Raw genomic sequence first — 18,806 nt, forward strand, 5'->3', positions numbered from 1 at the left:
CTAACTTGGCTTGGTTCCCCTTCCGAGGCTTCACTGTATGTGAAAAGCACCAAAAGCTACTCACACAAGCGCAGTGCGGGGAGGCAGTGAACTCGCATGGCCGCCGCACGAATAACGTTTCGTGACAACCGCCAACAACAATTGAAGGTTGAAGTTACATTGCTAGTGCGTGTGTATCCATCTCTTCATGTGTGCGTGCAACGCCATTCGGGCGTACCAACAAAAATTGTATACACACATATATTTATGTACATATACATATATATAAAAATGAAACGGAGGCCACGCAGCAATCGCAATTGGCCCCATCCACTTACACCCAACCGTTCACCCACCCCAAAACCACCTGCATCACGGCTCATTTTTGTTGTTGTTCGTTGCTGGTGGTGCAACTCTTTAACTTCGTCTATATGCCTGATTATTAACATTATTAAGGGAAGGCGGTCGTGGGCAGGGGACTTAATTTTCAATGTCTTCGTTTTGATTGAGGAAATCGGTTGTCGCATTGAAAATTCAGTGAAATTTTCGTTTTGGTTAAGGCCAAATGGGCGTAATTTGTATGCGATGTGTGCATTTTTAGAGCGGTGGTCGCTCTCATATATTTAGACTTTAATTGAAGTGGGAAAGGAAAAAACATGAGCTACTCACATTTGACGGGTAGCTATTTAATATTAACTTTAAATAAATTTTGTCTTTTAAGTGCTTACCAAGAAATTATCCAAACAAATTCCCCAAAACTATATTATAAATATAATTCTTTGAAAATGTTTATCATAAATAAAAAAAGCAACGTAGTATTTCTTTTTCTTTGTTGAGAAAAACAGAGAAGTATATTTTAAAATATTCTGCTTCATTTAACTGAATACGAGTAAAATTAAAACAAAAGACTTAGGCAACGAACTTGTTATTGAAAAAGGTTTTTGGTGTTAACGCTGCTGCTAGGCGAATATTTAGAGCAAATGCGTTGGGCAACGAACTTGTTTGTCATCAGGCTGAAATTGTTGATCAACTGCGTTTTGGGCCTGATTAACCAGGTGGTAAACCGGAGGGGATGCGATCCCGCCGAGATGTCTGTCAACGCAGACACAAAATGCGGGGGCCATAAAATTAGTTGATGCTGTTGGCTGCCGTTTTTTATGGCGTTTCTTCTACGATTTTATAACGTCTTTTGTCTGATTTCGAGAGCCTCATCTGGTGTGTGTGTCTGTGTGCTGGTATGTCAGGTCGTTTCCTTGGACAATATTTTCAAATTAACAACATTAACAGAGACCTTTTAATTAAGTTTCTTCTGTGTCTCCCTGGCATTGGGAAACTTTATCGATTTCAGTCGTTGATTGGTCGCCGGGCATCGGCTGGGTTTGCTTTTCAGTTTTTTTTTGGACACACATGTGAAAGCTTTCTGTTACAAATCGGCTAAAACGACCATCAGGTGCCAGGCCGTCTTAACTGCCTTTTTAGCTTTCGCTCGTTATCGGTCTGACCTCTTCTTTGGGTTTGGTCATTTTAATGGTCGCAGCTAGCGACGCACACAAATCCAAAAAAAAAAATCGTTCCCATGATTGTCGCCAAAGTGTTTTCGTATCATACATCGCATACGTGATAGTTGTTGTATTTCTAGCTTGTTTTGTGCTCTGATACGAAAAAAACGACCAAAAAGTCACCAACAGAAAGAGAAAAACTCTTCTGATACCTATCAAGTTATCCATCAAGTATTGCCTCCTCGGTTTGTCTCTTTTGCCCGCCCCATACGAGTGAATAATTTCCAGCGTGTGTGTGTGTCTTAGGCGCTTAAAGCTTTTTAAGGGTTTTTAAGATTTTTATCTAACAAACTCGCTGTGCATACTTAATTATGTATTTTGAAATGTGAGACAGGTTGGCAAGGCATCCCAGCCGGTATCTGTACGTTTGTATATTTAGATATGGAACTGCCACAACTATTTCTGAAGACTGGGCTACCCGAGCTACTGGCGTTGACAACTGGCGGATAGCAGGTGCAGTACAGTTTCCAGATTAAGATTCCAGATTGCCTTTGACTTTTTCTTAAAGGTTACTAAATGTCAGAAGGTAAAGGCTAGATATATGATATTTATATATTTATATATTTGTTTACATACGTATTTGTATTTGTCACCCAATTAAATAAGGTTTGAATTAATATTTTTTATTTAACACGTCTAAAACTCTTTTTTATTTATTTCTGAGCCTACCTTATAATAAGTTGTTTAAATCCATCGGTAATTCCGCTTACTTATCGCACTCATCGGTGCAGCCTGTTTTTCTGAGCTTCACTTATAAGTTAATTTACAAAACGTAAGCCACTGCAGTTGGGAGCAGGAGGACTTCCCCGCTGCGTATGCGTAATGCATATAATTTGCAACCTTGCCGAATGAGGAAAAAACCCACCGAATCGAGGGCTCAAAGAGCAAACCCTGGGGCATTCAAATAAAGTTGTGAAGTAGCGCTGGCGTATAAATAACCGGCGATTCTATTGATTAAAATCAAAAATGGAATTCTTACATCTCCATGTAACATACGAATGCCTAGCCAGAAGCGAGGGAGATGCCGATCCGATATCGGGGCATAACTATGTGCCAGACCATTTCATTTTTCAACAATTGGCCAAAACTACGCCTCAATAACCAAAACGGGGCGTGTGCGGCCACAAAAGTAATGAGCAGTTGGCCACGCGCGCTCCCAGTAAAAAAAAAGAGGGGGGAAAAAAACATTACCCGCAGGCGAACGAAAAAATAAAAAACTGCAAAAGGATGCAGTGAGTAGTGGAGTCTCTCTGGTTCGGCCTGCACTCAAGCCTATAATTATAATTGAAATAAATTGATTTATTTGCTCAATATCCAACTCTCCTTCGACTCTGGCTGGAACTCTATGCCAAAACGCATAAAACCATAAAGAAAAATGGCAACAATACAATTCATGGCAACACAGTGCTCTTTGTTGTTGTGCATGGTCGTGTATATGTGCTTAATTGTTGTTATTGGTTTTTCGCTTAGGTCTGGCCACAGCAAAAACAAAAACCCAAAAAAAAAAAATATGTATGCCGCTGGCCAAAGTTGTTGCCAAAGTCCGGGCCCAACTGCAATGACGATGACGACGTCGATAAGGTCATGAGCAAGTGTCATTGCAGCGCATAAATTATTTCAGGGGGTAAGGATTGGAAAATAAATAAGCTTCGTACAGGTTGCCTACAATAACTGCAAACATTTTTTTAAAAAGGGTCATAATAGATGGTGTTTTTAAAGAGGAAGGTTTGCAAGAAAAATAGCACAAATAAATCTTAATGCTACAAATATAAAACTTTCCAATTTTGTATTCATTTGTATTTGTAAGAATTCCATTAACTGCAACATTTTTTTTTTTTTTTTTTTTTATTAATTTTTTATTATTTATTGAATCTTCCCTTTGTGTTAAGAGACTAACAATAAGTGTTCAAATCTTAATCTAACTTAATTAACTTTCACTTAGTGATAGTTTTTTTTTTTCATTAATGCCCTAATAAGTTTATTGCTGGGCTGGGAGGTCGTTGCGGTGCAGCCGGCTTTGACTGCATACTCGGATTAGTTTTCTTGCGAGGGGATTTGTATGGGTGGTCAGCTTTTCGTTATACTTCGTTTTTTTCTCAGCTATTACTTCGATTACTAATTTGATTTTTAGGTCTCTGTGTATGTTTTCGTTTCGAAGGTACCACGGCGCTCCAGTGATAATTCTCAGAATTCTTGACTGTGCTCGCTGAATAATGTCTATGTTACTTCTGGATGCGTTGCCCCACAGCTCGGAGCCATAAGTCCAGATAGGTTTTAAGACGGAGTTGTATAGAAGAGCTTTGAACTCCAGACTAAGTGGAGAGCGAGCATTTATGAGCCAGTGGAGGTTCCTTGCTTTAAGTTTAAGATGTTTCGATTTGGCTTCTATATGTTTGCGCCAAGTGAGCCGCCTGTCCAGATGAACTCCCAGATATGTTACCTCGTCGGCTTGTGGAATGCATATGTTATTCAAGACCAGTGGTGGGCATGTTTGTTTGTTTAAGGTAAAGGTAACCTGCTTGCATTTTTGAACATTTATTGAAATTCTCCAGTCGGCAAGCCATCGTTCTACAGATGTTAAGTGTCGGGATAGGAGTGCCGTGGCTTTTATTGGGCATTTCGAGCGACTGAGTATCGCGGTATCATCAGCGAACGTGGAGGTTGTTAGATTGTAGTCTATGGGGAAATCCGCCGTATACAGGGTGTATAAGATTGGACCCAGTACACTGCCTTGCGGCACTCCAGCTTCGATTGCGCAATCGCGTGAAGTGCTTGTATCGCATCTTATTGCAAACACTCTGTTATATAGGTATGACTTCAGTAGCTTATGTGTGTTTTGGGGCAACAGCTTGATTATTTTAAACAAAAGTCCATCGAGCCACACTCTGTCAAATGCCTGCGCGACGTCTAGAAAAATGGCTGTGCAGTATTCTCGATGTTCAAAAGCAGTACGAATTTCTGACGTGATTCGGTTGACCTGTTCGATGGTTCCATGTTTTTCTCTAAAGCCAAATTGATGTGTTGGAAGTGTGTTGTTTATTCTAAGATGAGGGCTAATCCGAAGGAGTAGCATTTTTTCAAACAGCTTTGAAGGACATGTTAGTAAGCTTATCGGTCTATATGATGATGGCTGCGTTTTATCTTTTCCTGGCTTTGGAATCATTACTATGGTCGACTTTTTCCATTTTTGAGGGAAGTATCCAAGCTTGGCGATTGCGTTGAACAACAGGCAGATGTGAAGAATAGCACACTTTGGGAGTTCAATGAGCATTCTTGGAGTTATTAGGTCGTAGCCAGGCGATTTTCTTGGGTTCAGTTGCTCTTTGATAACCTTTGCTAGTTCACATGGTCGGAATTCAAAGGGTTCTTGAGGATCTAGATTGGCTGCTATTAAAGGAGGGAGAATAAATGTGTTGGTAGAGGGATTTGGTCGGAATACATTTTGTAAATGGTCAGCGAAAGCACTGGCTCTTTCTTCATCACTTCGAAACCAGGTGCCAGAGGGACTTCGGAGTGGCATAATTGGCGCTATTGGAGTCTTTAGGTTTCTGTGAGCTCTCCAAAGAGGGTACTTAGTGCTGGTGGGAGAGAGTTGCTCGATATATGAACGTTGGCTGTTTTTTTCCTCTTGTTTGAGAGCATTGGTAAGCCTGCGTGTGGCTATCTTAAGCATGTGCTTAGTAATTGGTGATCTATTAGACTGCCAATCCCTTCGTAGGCGTCGTTTATCTAATACCAGCCGCTCGATTTCGCGATTAGTTTTGATGTAGTTTGGTTACTGCAACATAATTTCATAACTTTAGTGCACCGTGAGGTATGCAAGAAATTTGAATAACTCAAATCATGTTATACAATTGTCGGATCAAATCTCTCGCATCGTTTCGAAGGGTTTTTATTATGTTATTAGCCAAACCAAAGTTAAAATTCCTAGCCCGCGCCGGTCTTCAACTTTAAAGGCCCTTCTAAACGCCTTGTTTGACTTGGCCAAAAGCGAAGCGCCTCAGCTAGCTGAACGCCCATTATATCTTATCATTAAAATATTTTTACGCCGCTTTAAATTATTATACAAAGAGGTACAAACAACAGGGAAATGTGAACGTTTGCTGGCTACTGTTAAATGAGCACGTTGGGCCTGGTCAGCCGTGTCCGGGGCACTCCTCTTCGGGGCTGGCTTCTAACAACACTTACAAGTGCTGGAACTACATAATCTAAAAGCAGAAATGCTGAAAAGCAGAAGCAACCGCAGCAGCGGCAATAATAAAATTGAAACTGATCGCATTTCAGAATGCTCGGCACGTCGCGCAGTTTATTAAAATAACTTGGCTAGAGGGACGCACAGGAATGGCGGGATATCGGGAGAGCTCGGGGAACCATCACCTGCTATATGGGGGAAAGAAAAATTAGTTTAATCATAAAAATGCTCGACATCGATGGCAGCAGAAGAAGACAACTCTTTGGGGGCAGCTACCTGTTTTGAGCAAGAAGATGACTTCAATTAAAAGCTTTTAACAATATCACGTACGGCAAATCGCTGGAGCGCGGGGGGGTTGAGAGTCTGATTACATCACAGTCCTGTGGCGGTCTCAATGGAAAGAAAGACTACTCCATTTTTTTTGCGTTTTATTTCGCCTTACTTTTTTGGTCGGTTATCAGGTGTAAAGCATCGCGCTCAAAGCGGTTTCAATGAAAACGCGTTTGTGTCCGAAGTCTTTTGATTTTTGCCACATCTCTGGAGGATAGTGGTTCAGTAGATACCATCGCCGGCTGAGGTTTTCTGCACGTGCTATATCCACCTCCGTCAGTCGCCCGCAGATCAAAGAACTCCTGACCACATCTCCACGCCAAAATAAAAATAAATATAAAAGTTGACCATGTCACGTCAGGGCGTCAAGTCTTTGTCGGCACAACGTTTTTTTTTAAGTTTTTCGCTCCTGTCACTGTCAGCTAAAGTTAATAACAATAACAGTAACAGTATAAGCAATTTCGGTCGCAGCGGCAAAAACACAATATTCGGCGCATGCGCAACTTTCGGGCGTTTTTCGGCAATCGTTTCGATTATAAAAATTTCATTTATGCCTTATGGGCGATTTGCAATTTCTGCGCAATTTGGTTCGGCGTGGCGCGTGTGACTTACGAAATAAAAATGGCGTTTATGGTTCAATTAAAATTCATTTAACCAGAGTTGTAAATAAAAACAGAAATTATGTAAAAATGAAGGATTATTTTTGTTTGTTTTAAATACCTACCTGGTAGACTGAAAACATAAATGTAAAACTGATTCTGCTCTTCATCAAAATCTAACAACATTAAAATATTATTAAATATAAACTTTAAACAGTCTTTCATTTCAAGCGAAACTTTTTAATTTGCAATTTTTATGGCAAGGTCAGAGGAAACTCACCACTGTAGAAAAACCCACCCCTTGGGCAGATGGTTCGTGGAAAGGCTAAGTCAGGGGTTAGAAGGGTTCACTTCCGCTTCCTATAAGAACCGAAAACACTAAGAACTCGGGGCATAAAAACAATTGGACGAGTTGATTGGCCTTTGATGTGCCAGGAGGCATTTGGTGTGCCAGGAAAAAAGTGTCAGTCGGAAAATGTGTGCCACTGTTTTTGTCGCTAATGATATGCACCCCTGGGCCTAAAAGGCCACGACCCCTTGAAATGCGATGGATATCGTTTGACGCAATCGTTTTTTTTTCAGTTTTTCTGTTTTTCGAAGGAAAGCAACCAACATGCGTGCCGTAGTTGTGCCATAGTTTGCAAGTTTGGGCACTGTTTGAAGTCCCAGTCACCTGGGCACAGGAAAAGGAAGAGTCGGAGAACGCGTTGCCCTTTTGACTGCATTATGCAAATGTTCCATGAAAAGAGATTTTTATTGACATATGTTTTTCCCTTTTTGCCGCCCGGCTTGTAGGTATTTCGTTGAATTTCCTGTCGCCACTTCGGTGGGTGTGAACAGAGTTTTAATTTTCATACATTTTCCATTTTCCAGCCATCATTCTTGGGTTGGGTTTTCAGTGACTGAGTGCTTTGGTTTGCATTTCAAGCCGATTGAAAGTGAGAGGACAGCACACAAAAGTGAAGTTTATGGAGATTTAACGCCTTAATGAATTATTTATTTTTCTAGATTTTCTCATTAGCTGGAGTTTTCCCAAATAACGAAACCAAAATCCAAACTATTAAACTCTAATCTCGAAAGTGAGTTAAGCAAATGCAGTGTTTGGGTTTTAAAATGAAAATTGATTTGATTTTATGATGTAAACATAAATATATTGTTTATATGATGGGTAATATTGTTTATAACTTATTAATATATTTCTCAGCGAATTTTGGATTTTTGATTTTTAAGTTAACATTTATACATGTTCATGCTTTTAAATTTACCCTAGTAAAGTTAAGGCCTTTTTGAACTGTTCTTCTTTAATCGGCTTTATCATAACCTACTTAACTACTTAACGAGCGTTGAAAGCAACGCTTACCCCACATAAAGGCAAAAAAAAAAGTTGGAAAAAAATTGTGTCCAGGTGTTGCAACGCTTTTTCGTACCTCCTCTATGTCGTTCGCCAATAATTCACGACCCTGACGGGTTCGCTCTGCCTATGGGACGTGTCACAGCGCCGCAGAGATAAATTAGTTAATAAATAAAAGGGAAAAAATGCTAACTAATTTGCATATTTGCCCTTTGCGCGGTCTCATTGACAGTTGGGCGTCGGGCTTCAATGCCAAAAGCCAATGAGGCGCACCAAAAATGCATTTAAACCGAAAACGGGGCGATGGGTCGTTCTTCTACCCTTTTCGATAACAATTGCCATTTTGTGCTCCGTTCGCATTTTTACTTTATGTTTTTTGTTGCTGCTGGTCTGTGTTTTTTTGGCGGGACGCAGAAATTTTCTATTTTGGCTGTGCTAATTTGCATATGACAGCAAGGATGTGCGTGTGTGTGCTGGAATTTTGGCAAACTCTACTTCTGAATTGCTCTGCCAGCTTGTGTTGGTTCGTAGGTAGCGAAAGTGAAAGGATTCGGGCCGAAGACCCAAAGGATAAGCGCCCTGATTGCATACCAGAGACTTTTTTAACGGCCGCTGCATGCAAAATTGCAAAAATTGAAATTGCAGAAGGGCCACACGAAACAAAAAAAAAGAAAACGAAAGAAAATGATAAATGGTTGGGTTGCATCCACGGGAGATTCGGATTTGCCTATATGCAATTTGCCTACACGGATAGATAGTTGACCTTGCCGAAAAGCGTAATAAAGGGTTGCTCAAGGGTTGTCTTCTTCGGCGGCCTCGTCTTCAGGACTTCCTCACCATCCTGTTGTTTTCTTAAGTGCTTGTCTCTCCGCTATTTTTTTTTTTTGGCGCGCAAAAAATAATCGAGAGTTGGGCATATGGTAACGAGTTGTCCGAGGCTTCTTCTTTTTACGCAAATGGATTGCAGCTGATGATGATGCCTTCGATGTGTCTCTCTAATGAAACGTTTGTTTGCAAATGAGCAAAATAGATAGATCCGGAAATGGGGTTGGGGTGAAGGATGGAAAGGATGGCAAGGGGTTGGGAGGACGATGCTAGGATTATTTGCATGAAATTTACTTTGAAGATGATGTAGGTAGGACAAGGTAGGGATTAATTGAATGCGAGAGTTTTAATCGATTCTCCTTGGGTTACCTATCAAATCAACTGGGCTTCTAAGGGTTAACGTTCAAAAAAGGAGATCGTATTATCTGTTAATGGTTGAAGGGAATCATGTTTCAAATGATTAGATGGCTTATGGATTTTCTGTCTTTAGTTAAGGTTACATATTAATTTTAGAACACATTAACTTGTGCCCAAGCTAAAACTTCTTTGTTTGTTTATAGCTTTTATTAATTTGCTTTTAATTGCCTTTTTTAAATTAGAGTTACGACTAACACTTAAAGATATACACCCACTGTGCCGAGTGGCATATGCAATAAAATAATGCTCTTCATGCCGAAAATCCTGTTCAAATGCATTAAATACAGCTTAAACCGATAAAATTACTTTGCATTTGCCACAAATTAGTCGACGTGTTTTATTTCCCCCCACAAATATAGAGATTCGCATACTTATCGAGTGTGTGAGCGAGTGTGCATTAATTGTATTGCGCGATAAACAAAGCGATCAAAAGCAGACCAGTTTATATGTTTTGATTCGGAAATTATGGCACTTTAATTACCAAAGCAGACGTTGAGGTTTTCGGCTCTCGCTCGCACTCGCACTCGTTTGCCGGTCGGGATGGCAAATTAATGCAAAATAAGAAAGAAAATTATGCTAATAATTATAAACAAGTGCGGCCCGAAAACGAGGTGTGAGATAGAGACAGCCGACCGGAGAAGGAGACGGGTAGATGGTAGATGGCCATATAAAAATGCAGCCGAAATGCTAATCGAGCTCATTATCATCCAAATCAACGGCGCCGTGGACGCGGCCGCCACGAGATATCTTCCATTCATAAACGCAGCGCTTAGTTGTATATATATATGTATATTTTCCTGCTCATTTTTTACCATCGCATCGTTTTTTATTTACTCGCATGCGGCGCATAATTATGCAACAAGTCCTTTGCTGGCCACAAAAACCAAAAACGCGGCGCGTGCGCATTTAGCATATGGACAAAAAAACGTAAAGCAGAAAAAAGTGACAGAATCACCGAGGGAGGATGGCCAGCAGAAACAGGATTTCTTCCTTCGCTTCGACATTTGAAATTTAAATACCAGCGTTTTTTTTTTGTTTTTTGTTTTTTACTCACTCGCTGTTGTTATTTAGCGCCGCCACCTAATTATCATGTAAATTTTTGTCTAAGGACCAACAATGACTGTGACTTTATTTTGTCACTGGGGTTTTTGGGTTGGAAACGCTTGGCTTATTAATTATGCCCAAGTGCGTGGCCAAAGGATATGGTCATGGAAAAAAAAACGTAAACAAATTTCATGCAAATACGCTCGAACTTGTCTGGCTTGCGTCTGCTCGGCTGGATGACCTTAGTTTGCATAATTTTTTGATTGAGCTCTTGACCTGCCTCAAAGGGGTCTAAAACTATGCTAAGTATTTTGTGGTGGGTGTTTATGGGATTCTTGGGCTAGTTATGTGTGCCAGGATTTATTAAATGAGAAAATATATGAGAGGGTAGCTTTGAACATTTTATGCATTAATTAAATATATTTTTTAAGTGGGAAAATTCTGAATATATGTTGACATATTTAAGGGAAATAGTGGGAAAATAATAAGTAATTTTTTTTTTAGAAAGGTAAATTTGGTTAAATAAGCTATTTTATGTCTGCATATATACATTTGACGGCAATTGGCTTTGAAGGCGAAATAGATTTCCATTGATTGTGTGCAGAGTTTCATTCATTCATTGTTTTAGGAAACATAAACTTTTACGGATATTTTTCATTTGATTCTTCGCATTGTCCCATAACGCTCCGCTAAATCAAAAAACTTTAAAACTGCACAGCCAGAAACAAAAGTCAGTATTCCAATGATAACTTTAACGATGGCAATTCCTTTAGCTATGCAAATGTATCGCTAGTTTCGCATTAATTTCGCAAAACTGATCATAGAATCAATGAAACTGACGGATGAAGTGAATCAATATCTTTTGTCAGTGAAACATAATTTAACTGTAAAGCAGTCAAAACACAGTCACAAACACAATGAGCAAAAGAAAGATATCAAGGTGGAAAAGAAAGGTATATTTTATGTAGGCAGCCAAACGAAACTTATATGCATATGAAAAAGAAAATTATAAAATATTCATCGGTAAAATGGTTATTTTTTTAAACGAAAATTTTAAATATCATTTCATACTAAACACTAATTTACTTTCTTTAATTTAATTAAGCTTCACTCACACATATTATAAACTGAAAAAATACAAATAAGATTTTCTTATATAACACATTGGTTAAATATTTAATGGGACACGGTCTATATAAAAAATATTTTCAACAGAATTCAGCGAAATTTGAATTGTCCAAATTCAAGTTCAAGATTTATTTATTTTTCATATTGATAATCAAATATTATTTGCTCTTAAATATTTTTACTATGCACACTTTTTTGGATGAACGATAAATAGTTAAATATTTAAACTGTTTATTTGTTTAATTCCTTTTCTACGCCACGTTAGTAATATGTTCTTCAAATCGCAATGGCAACCACTCCAGATGTCCCCCCTCCCAAACAAACACACACACTCACAAAGCCAAGGGAAAAGTTGTCTGGCCAAGGAGCTGCAAGGAACTGAAACAAAGCTCCCCGAACGGGAGAGAGAAGTCCTGGACGCAAAAGCTCCAACTGGGAGATGGCACTACGTGTAATCCCTGTGTTCCCGATAGCTGGACTCGAAGAAATCGAGAGATGCGCCGTCGCCGTTCATATCATCTCTCGCCCTCTCTCGCTCGCACTGGGCACTGGGCAATTAAAAATGTCACTCTGCATGGGAATGCACTGAGGGAACTTCGTAGAGCCGGCTCTGGTATTATTTTTTCATCTCATATATTTTTTTTGTTTTTGTTGGTTTTGGGGGCGTAACGCTGGAATACAGCGAGCCCAATAGAGCGCAAGTCTCCCTTCCAGTTGCTCGGTAGAGCGTCTATCTCGCTTGCCGCACCAATGGCGGTGCTGCTCGCACACATGGAACGCTGGAAGGCCAGCGGACAAACTGGTTTCGCTCGCCGGGGTGTGTGTGCGTACTGCGCTCGTTGGTGTGCGTAAACGTATCGGTGTGACGTACCGCCGAGCGTCGAGAGCGCTCAACGTAGAGCTGCGGTGCGAGACATGACGTTAGTTCACTTCGATAGCTCTACGAGTCTGCACGTGAATTTTCCCTGGGCTCTCGGCTGTCTTGACTGCTCAAATCTCACAACACACAATCTCAAATCTCAATCGGCATCGAATCGGTCAAGCAACCCAGTAGAAACACACATTCGAGAAATCTCAATCTGTATCTGAATATCAGAGTTCTGCGTTCTGACCACTGAGTTCTATCGATGATTTAAATCGTTGCGAAAAATCGCCACAAAAAGTGCCAAGTGTTAGAAGTGCTAAATGAAATTCGAAAATAAAAAAATCTAAATAAATAACCAAATAAAACGCAGTTAGCTCAACGCTAGTCAAGCTAAATAAACGTGAAACCCCAAGCAAATTGCCGTCGGATTTTTTACTTAACCCAAAGCTGAAATAAACTTGTTGAACGCGTTCGAGGGCCACGCCCCCAAAAAAGCAAACGTCGAACCCAAAAAAAAACAAAATAAGCGAAATAGAATATTTTTGCGCCTGCCACGTTGCCCGTAAAAGACGTCAAGACGGTTGCCTCACGGTTCGAGTGGAATGAGCATAGGGACCCTGGTCTTCCTTTCGATCGATCGGTGTACAAAGTCGTTAAACTGAGCCCCAACTTGGAGCCCTACCCCGCCAGCGTGGAGGGCCTGAACAGCCCCAGAGCGGTGGGGATGGCCGCGACCTCGTACATGACGCCGCCGAGCGGTGATCTGGACATGGCCCTCGGAGGCGGTGGCTATCACACCTCGTCGCCGCGCTCGGCGGCTGATGCCGGTGAAATGAAGTACATGCAGCACCATCATCATCATCATGCCGCTGCCGCGGCAGCTGCCCACCATCAGTTGCCCTCGTCGCCATCGCCCAATGGCCAGGGCAATGGTGGCGGACTTGGATTGGGTTCCGGTTCCGGGTTGGGCTCATGGAGTGCCCTCCATCCGGATCCGTGGATGCAAACCCATCATACGCACCATCTGCCCGCCGCCGCTGCCGTTGCCTCGGCCGCTGATACCGTCAAGCAGGAGATGTCGCATCTCTCGCAGCAGACGCGCATCCAACAGGGCATGGCCTCGCCCCATGCCGCCTGGCATGCCCCCCATGCGGGACACTATGCGCCAACGGGCGGGTCACCGTTGCAGTACCATCATGCCATGAACGGAATGCTCCATCATCCGGCCCATGCGGTTGCAGCGGCCCATCATCAGAGTGTGGCGCCACTGCATCATACGCTGCGCGGGGAATCGCCACAGCTGCACATACACCATCACATGGGCGGCGGCGATCGGGATGCCATAAGCGGCGGCGAGGAGGACACTCCCACGTCCGATGATCTGGAGGCCTTTGCCAAGCAGTTCAAGCAGCGCCGAATCAAGCTGGGCTTTACCCAGGCCGATGTGGGCCTGGCACTGGGCACTCTCTATGGCAATGTGTTCTCCCAGACGACCATCTGCAGATTCGAGGCACTGCAGCTGAGCTTCAAGAACATGTGCAAGCTGAAGCCGCTGCTGCAGAAGTGGCTGGAGGAGGCGGACTCCACAACGGGTTCACCCACGTCCATTGACAAGATCGCCGCTCAGGGGCGTAAGCGCAAGAAACGCACCAGCATCGAGGTGAGCGTGAAGGGGGCACTGGAGCAGCACTTCCACAAGCAGCCGAAGCCATCCGCCCAGGAGATAACCTCGTTGGCCGACTCCTTGCAGCTGGAGAAGGAGGTGGTACGCGTGTGGTTCTGCAATCGGCGGCAGAAGGAGAAGCGCATGACGCCGCCAAATACGCTCGGCGGCGACATGATGGACGGCATGCCGCCGGGCCATATGCATCATGGTGGCTATCATCCGCATCACGATATGCACGGCAGTCCGATGGGCACACACTCCCACTCGCACAGTCCGCCCATGCTGAGCCCACAGAATATGCAATCCTCGGCGGTAGCGGCGCATCAGTTGGCGGCCCACTAGCAATCAGAAATCCAGGAGTCGAACTCAGCTGCAGCTGCGTCCACTCCTGCATCCCTCAATAGTCTAAGCCAGCAGCAACAGCAGCAGCAGCAACAGCAGCAGCAGCAACACCAGCAACAGCAGCAACATCAGCAGCAGCAGCACACACCGAATACACCATCCTCCAGTGCGGGATCATCGGCTACGATGACCAGCCAGGTGATGTCGCCGCAGAGTCCGCTGGGCAGCTCCTCCGCTGGCAATCAGGCTAACAACAATAATAATAATAATAACAACAACAATAGCAGCACCAACAATAACAATAATAACAATAACAACGAGGAGCAAGTTAAACACCACCAGCAGCAACAGCAACAACAGCAGGCATCCAGCATAGCAGCCGCTGCAGCAGCCGCCATGTACATGGATCCCATGCGCTACCAGCATCCGCACCACCCGCATCCGCATCCGCACCAGCATCCGCACCTGAATCCCGCCCACCATCCGCACCTGTTCCACACGAGCGATCAGTTGCAGCACTCGCAGCAGCAGACCGTCGGCGGCACCAGCAGCAACTCCCAATTGTCACCGGGTGCCGGCAGCAACAGTGGCCTGCCACTCCAGCCGCCCAGTTCCGCCTCGCCGGCCGGATCCGCATCCTCGGTGCTTGGTGGCCATCTCAATCTGAATCCGCTGCACCAGCACCACCACTATCAGCACCACCATCACCAGCAGCACCACCACCACCAGCAGCAGCAGCAGCAGCTCCACGCCCGCCGACTCTTCGAGTTGAGTCTGCAGTTTGGAGCGGCGGCGGCACCGGGAGCGGTACGGCACTTTAACAGCTTTGGCGGGGCGGGCGGAGCGGGTGGCGAATAGCATTCGTCGGCCGCCTGGTTCGGCTATGAGTCCTCCTAGGATTCGGCGTCGAATGGGTGGCCGCATTTCAAGCGGGAGCAGCCCTAGAATCGTACAGTCGAACTTCTCTAACGCGAACTCAGTTGGTTCGATTCGAATGATCGCAAAAGTAGCTATCTAAAATTTAACTAGCTGTGAGCATTTCAGAATATTTCGTAAGTCATAAGAATATTTTTGAAATTTTTCAATATTTTATTTCTGCGGTGTTTTGAGGTTTTTTAAAATTTGAAAATAGCATTTCACAGTGTTCTTAAAATCTGTTACTAAATTGGCGACTGAAAAAAATCATTTTAAACATATATACTTAAACAATATGAACCATATTGAGTTCCACGTTAGACAAGCTCGACTGTATGCAAATCTTTAAAGAATAGAAATAAGATGAGGTCCGTCGATGAGGTTGAGAAATCATCTTTTTTACCAGTGCATTAATCTGTGTTAAACTTCAGCTTAAATAGGAGCAGGGAGTGGAGGAGGTGGAGAAGATGGGGAGGCTGCCATCCACCATTTTAGTTTGTTTTAAAGTTTGAAAAACTTGCTTAAATTAAATCAAATTAACTAAATTAAAATGTAAACGAAACATTTCCTTTGTATAAAAGCGAAAGAAACACGCAATTCAAATCAAACGTGAAACCAAGTGATGTTGTTTTAACCTAAAAACTAAATGCTAAAAAATTAAACTAAATGAAAATAAAAAAAACAGAGAAACTAGTTAAAAGTGCGACCCAAGTGTTAAAGAAACCAAAAAAGACAAGCAAAGAAAACAAATTCCTCAGCTGCTCTCCATAAGCAAGGTAAATGTTTCCATGCCCAAAAGTCCACAAAATATTTTTTCGTTCAACACTTTGTCGCCGTTTAGATCAAGTAAAAAAAAGGCTCAATGAGAAAGAAGGCAGCGGTGGGAGAACTCGGTGGGTTCTAGATAGGGTCTAGGTTCTTAAGCAAGCCGTGTTTATATATATTATATATATATAGCCAGTAGATTGTACTCTAAAACATCTATAAACGAACAGAACGTAAAACAGAAAAAGAAAAACGTAGAATTTAACGCGCGGCGAAGTAAACAAAAATACGAGATGAAGGAAGGATTAAGTAAAATATGAGAAAACCCCAAAACATCTGTAAATAAAAACTTACAGTTAAGTCATATTTTTTAGCTTTAAATGCAATTGTAGATTTTTTAATAAGCCCCCCTAAGAGAAAAATCATTAAAAATACAACCACAAGCGAAAAAAAAATAAACAACATTTACAAAATATAAATTTTAATTTTTAGGCGGTAATTTTTAATGAATAGGCACGTGAAGTTTAGTTACTTAGTACTGTACTTTCTATATAAGCAAAAGGAAATCGAATGGAAAACAAAAATGAATATAGCTAAATCTTAAAATTTAAACAAACCAATAATAATCAAATACCACAAATGCTAAATTGTAATATATTAATTGATGTACATTAAAACAAAAGGCAAACTAAATGCTAAACGACAAACTTGAAATTATTTCAAAAACAAAAATAAACGAAAATTGTGTAAAAAAAATCATCTTTGTGTTTTTTGATATACGTTTACATTTATGTCTACTTTTTCTATTTTCTTATACAAAAACCTAAAAAGAAAATCAAACCTTATCCTTTGGTGTAACTTTATATATTATAGAATCTAACGAAATTTTTGTTTAGTGTACTTTGTTTTGGTATGTTGAAAACTATGCTGTAAGAGCGAGAGAAGCGAAGCCGAATATTTAAGATTAAGCCATGCCCTCAACTGTATAATAAATTATATAGACGTACATATATATGCAACAGCAAAGTCAACAAAGCGGTGCATTTCCACCTACACATACACACACCCACACACCGAGGAAAACCAAGAAGAAAAAACTGAAAAGCAAAAAAAAACTCTTAAAAAAAAACAAATAAAAAAGAATATTATTCGAAAAAAAAACGCACCGTCCTTTTATTATTATTTAATTAGCGGCATCATTTATTTGCATTTACTTTCGTCCGCTTTTTGGTTGTGAAGTTTATGAGTCGTTGGTTTTGACAGTTTTACAGGAGTTTTACGGCCACCTTTTGCAGATGCTGGTTACGATAGGGCGTTTATATCGATGAAATCGCGATAATTGCGTGTATTATTAATTTCGTTTGTTTGCTTAAAGTGTTCGAAAAGCCATTAAATAATTAAGTGGGCACATTATAATGTGATTGCCTACGTCAGAGAGGGAGCAATTGGCAATTAACTAACAACACAACTCGCAGATCGAGTAATACCGCTCGTTAATGAAAGTTGCCATTAAAAAGCGTGGCATTTCGTGAAATTACCCTTTTATAAGGCCTTAAGTGCTGCTGGAAGCACCTGATGGATCTCTGTTTGTCCCTGGTCAATGCGCAATCGTTGAACAAAACAAAAAGAGCACCGACGTCAATCGAAAGGCGATTAAAGTGACAATTTGCCAGATTTACGCGGTCAATTTAATTTACGAAATAAGTTGGGTGTATTTTTCGTTTGCAGAAATCATTCAAAACTTCCCAATTCGTCAAGGTATTAGTATTATGTTTAAGTCCTTAAATTTTTAACAATTTAAGTTGTTTCCAAAAATGAAAAACAAATTCATGAAATACCATTAAAGTCGTCTCATTCCACCTGCACATTGCCCCCTGGCCGCCTTATTGTCATCTAATGTACCGCACGCTTTTAACATTTAATTTATAATTTAAATGCATATTTCATTGGATGCTGATTAACAATTTTGTGCCGAAATGCTATTGGTTAGTAATTCTGCATAAAAATTGCATCAGCCCGAAAAATACATATACATACATACTCGTATAACCCGAGCCCTCTCACTCGCTTTTGTGTGCGAAATAAATTCGCATAATTGAAAGCCAGTTTTAGGCTTAAATATATAAACAACAACTGCCCCAAAAACAATAACAGTAACAAATAACAAATAATAACAATAATATATATTGTACAGAAGCGCAAGTGCAATGATTTATATTTATGCGACGGCAATAATGCCGTTTAAACAAAACGAAAATATCGGTTGTTATTTTTGTTGAAATTGAACTCTTGGCGCGCGTGGTTTATAATGTTTCAATAAAGCGTACGGAAAATGAAAAATAAAAATGAAAATTATATTTTCCGCACCAAACTAAGCAAAAACACCCACGCGATGCGCTTCATGCACTTGAACAATATAATATCGACAGTATTATATTATCCACCCATATAATTATTCTCTATGCTCTCTTAATTATTTTCTAACAAAAAAAAAGAAATAATAGACGGCGAAATGAAATGAAATTTAATGGGGAAACAACATGGCTGCCCACAAGCCTATTTATACGTTTATCTATTGCCACCTGCCATTTTGGGGTAGTTGAACACACACACACACACGCACACACCCACTCGTGTAGATGAAACCTGCCCCTCGGGCTATATAAACTTTTATATGGAAAACGGAAAGGAAAGGTTTTTTTTTTAATGGTCATGTGCTAGTTGAAATGCGCTTTAAGAATTTATGGGATTTTCGAAGGATTGTCCAAAAGAAATTGGGGGAAATTCCTGACTGATTAATCATGGCTAATGGATTTGCTGTATTTAAAT

General features: G+C 41.2%; 1 protein-coding gene and 1 long non-coding RNA gene across 6 annotated transcripts, besides 1 other annotated feature; one reads left to right on the forward strand and one right to left on the reverse strand.

Annotated features, from left to right (window-relative positions):
* Positions 1-3,366: 3,366 nt before the first annotated feature.
* Positions 3,367-5,315: a mobile genetic element.
* A 3,532-nt stretch (positions 5,316-8,847) lies between these two features.
* lncRNA:CR45759 (long non-coding RNA:CR45759) lies at positions 8,848-9,293 on the reverse strand. The gene has a single exon (NR_124821.1). It is a non-coding gene; the product is annotated as a long non-coding RNA:CR45759 (long non-coding RNA).
* Positions 9,294-12,345: 3,052 nt separating this feature from the next.
* On the forward strand, positions 12,346-17,129 carry vvl (ventral veins lacking). Of its 5 annotated transcripts, none has more exons than NM_079224.5 (1): positions 12,346-16,725. In NM_079224.5, exon 1 carries the CDS (start codon positions 13,014-13,016, stop codon positions 14,295-14,297), a length of 1,284 nt encoding a protein of 427 aa, NP_523948.1. In that variant the 5' UTR covers positions 12,346-13,013; the 3' UTR covers positions 14,298-16,725. The 5 variants fall into 2 exon arrangements, with proteins under 5 accessions (NP_001286957.1, NP_523948.1, NP_001163355.2 ...); NM_001300028.1 differs by having other exon boundaries at positions 12,346-17,129.
* Positions 17,130-18,806: the final 1,677 nt, after the last annotated feature.

Source organism: Drosophila melanogaster, chromosome 3L (genome assembly GCF_000001215.4).
Source record: "Drosophila melanogaster chromosome 3L".
Classification (NCBI taxonomy): domain Eukaryota; kingdom Metazoa; phylum Arthropoda; class Insecta; order Diptera; family Drosophilidae; genus Drosophila; species Drosophila melanogaster.

Coding starts and splice junctions, on each gene's coding strand:
- vvl (NM_001300028.1), top strand. CDS start 13,014: ATGGCCGCGACCTCGTACATGACGCCGCCGAGCGGTGATCTGGACATG.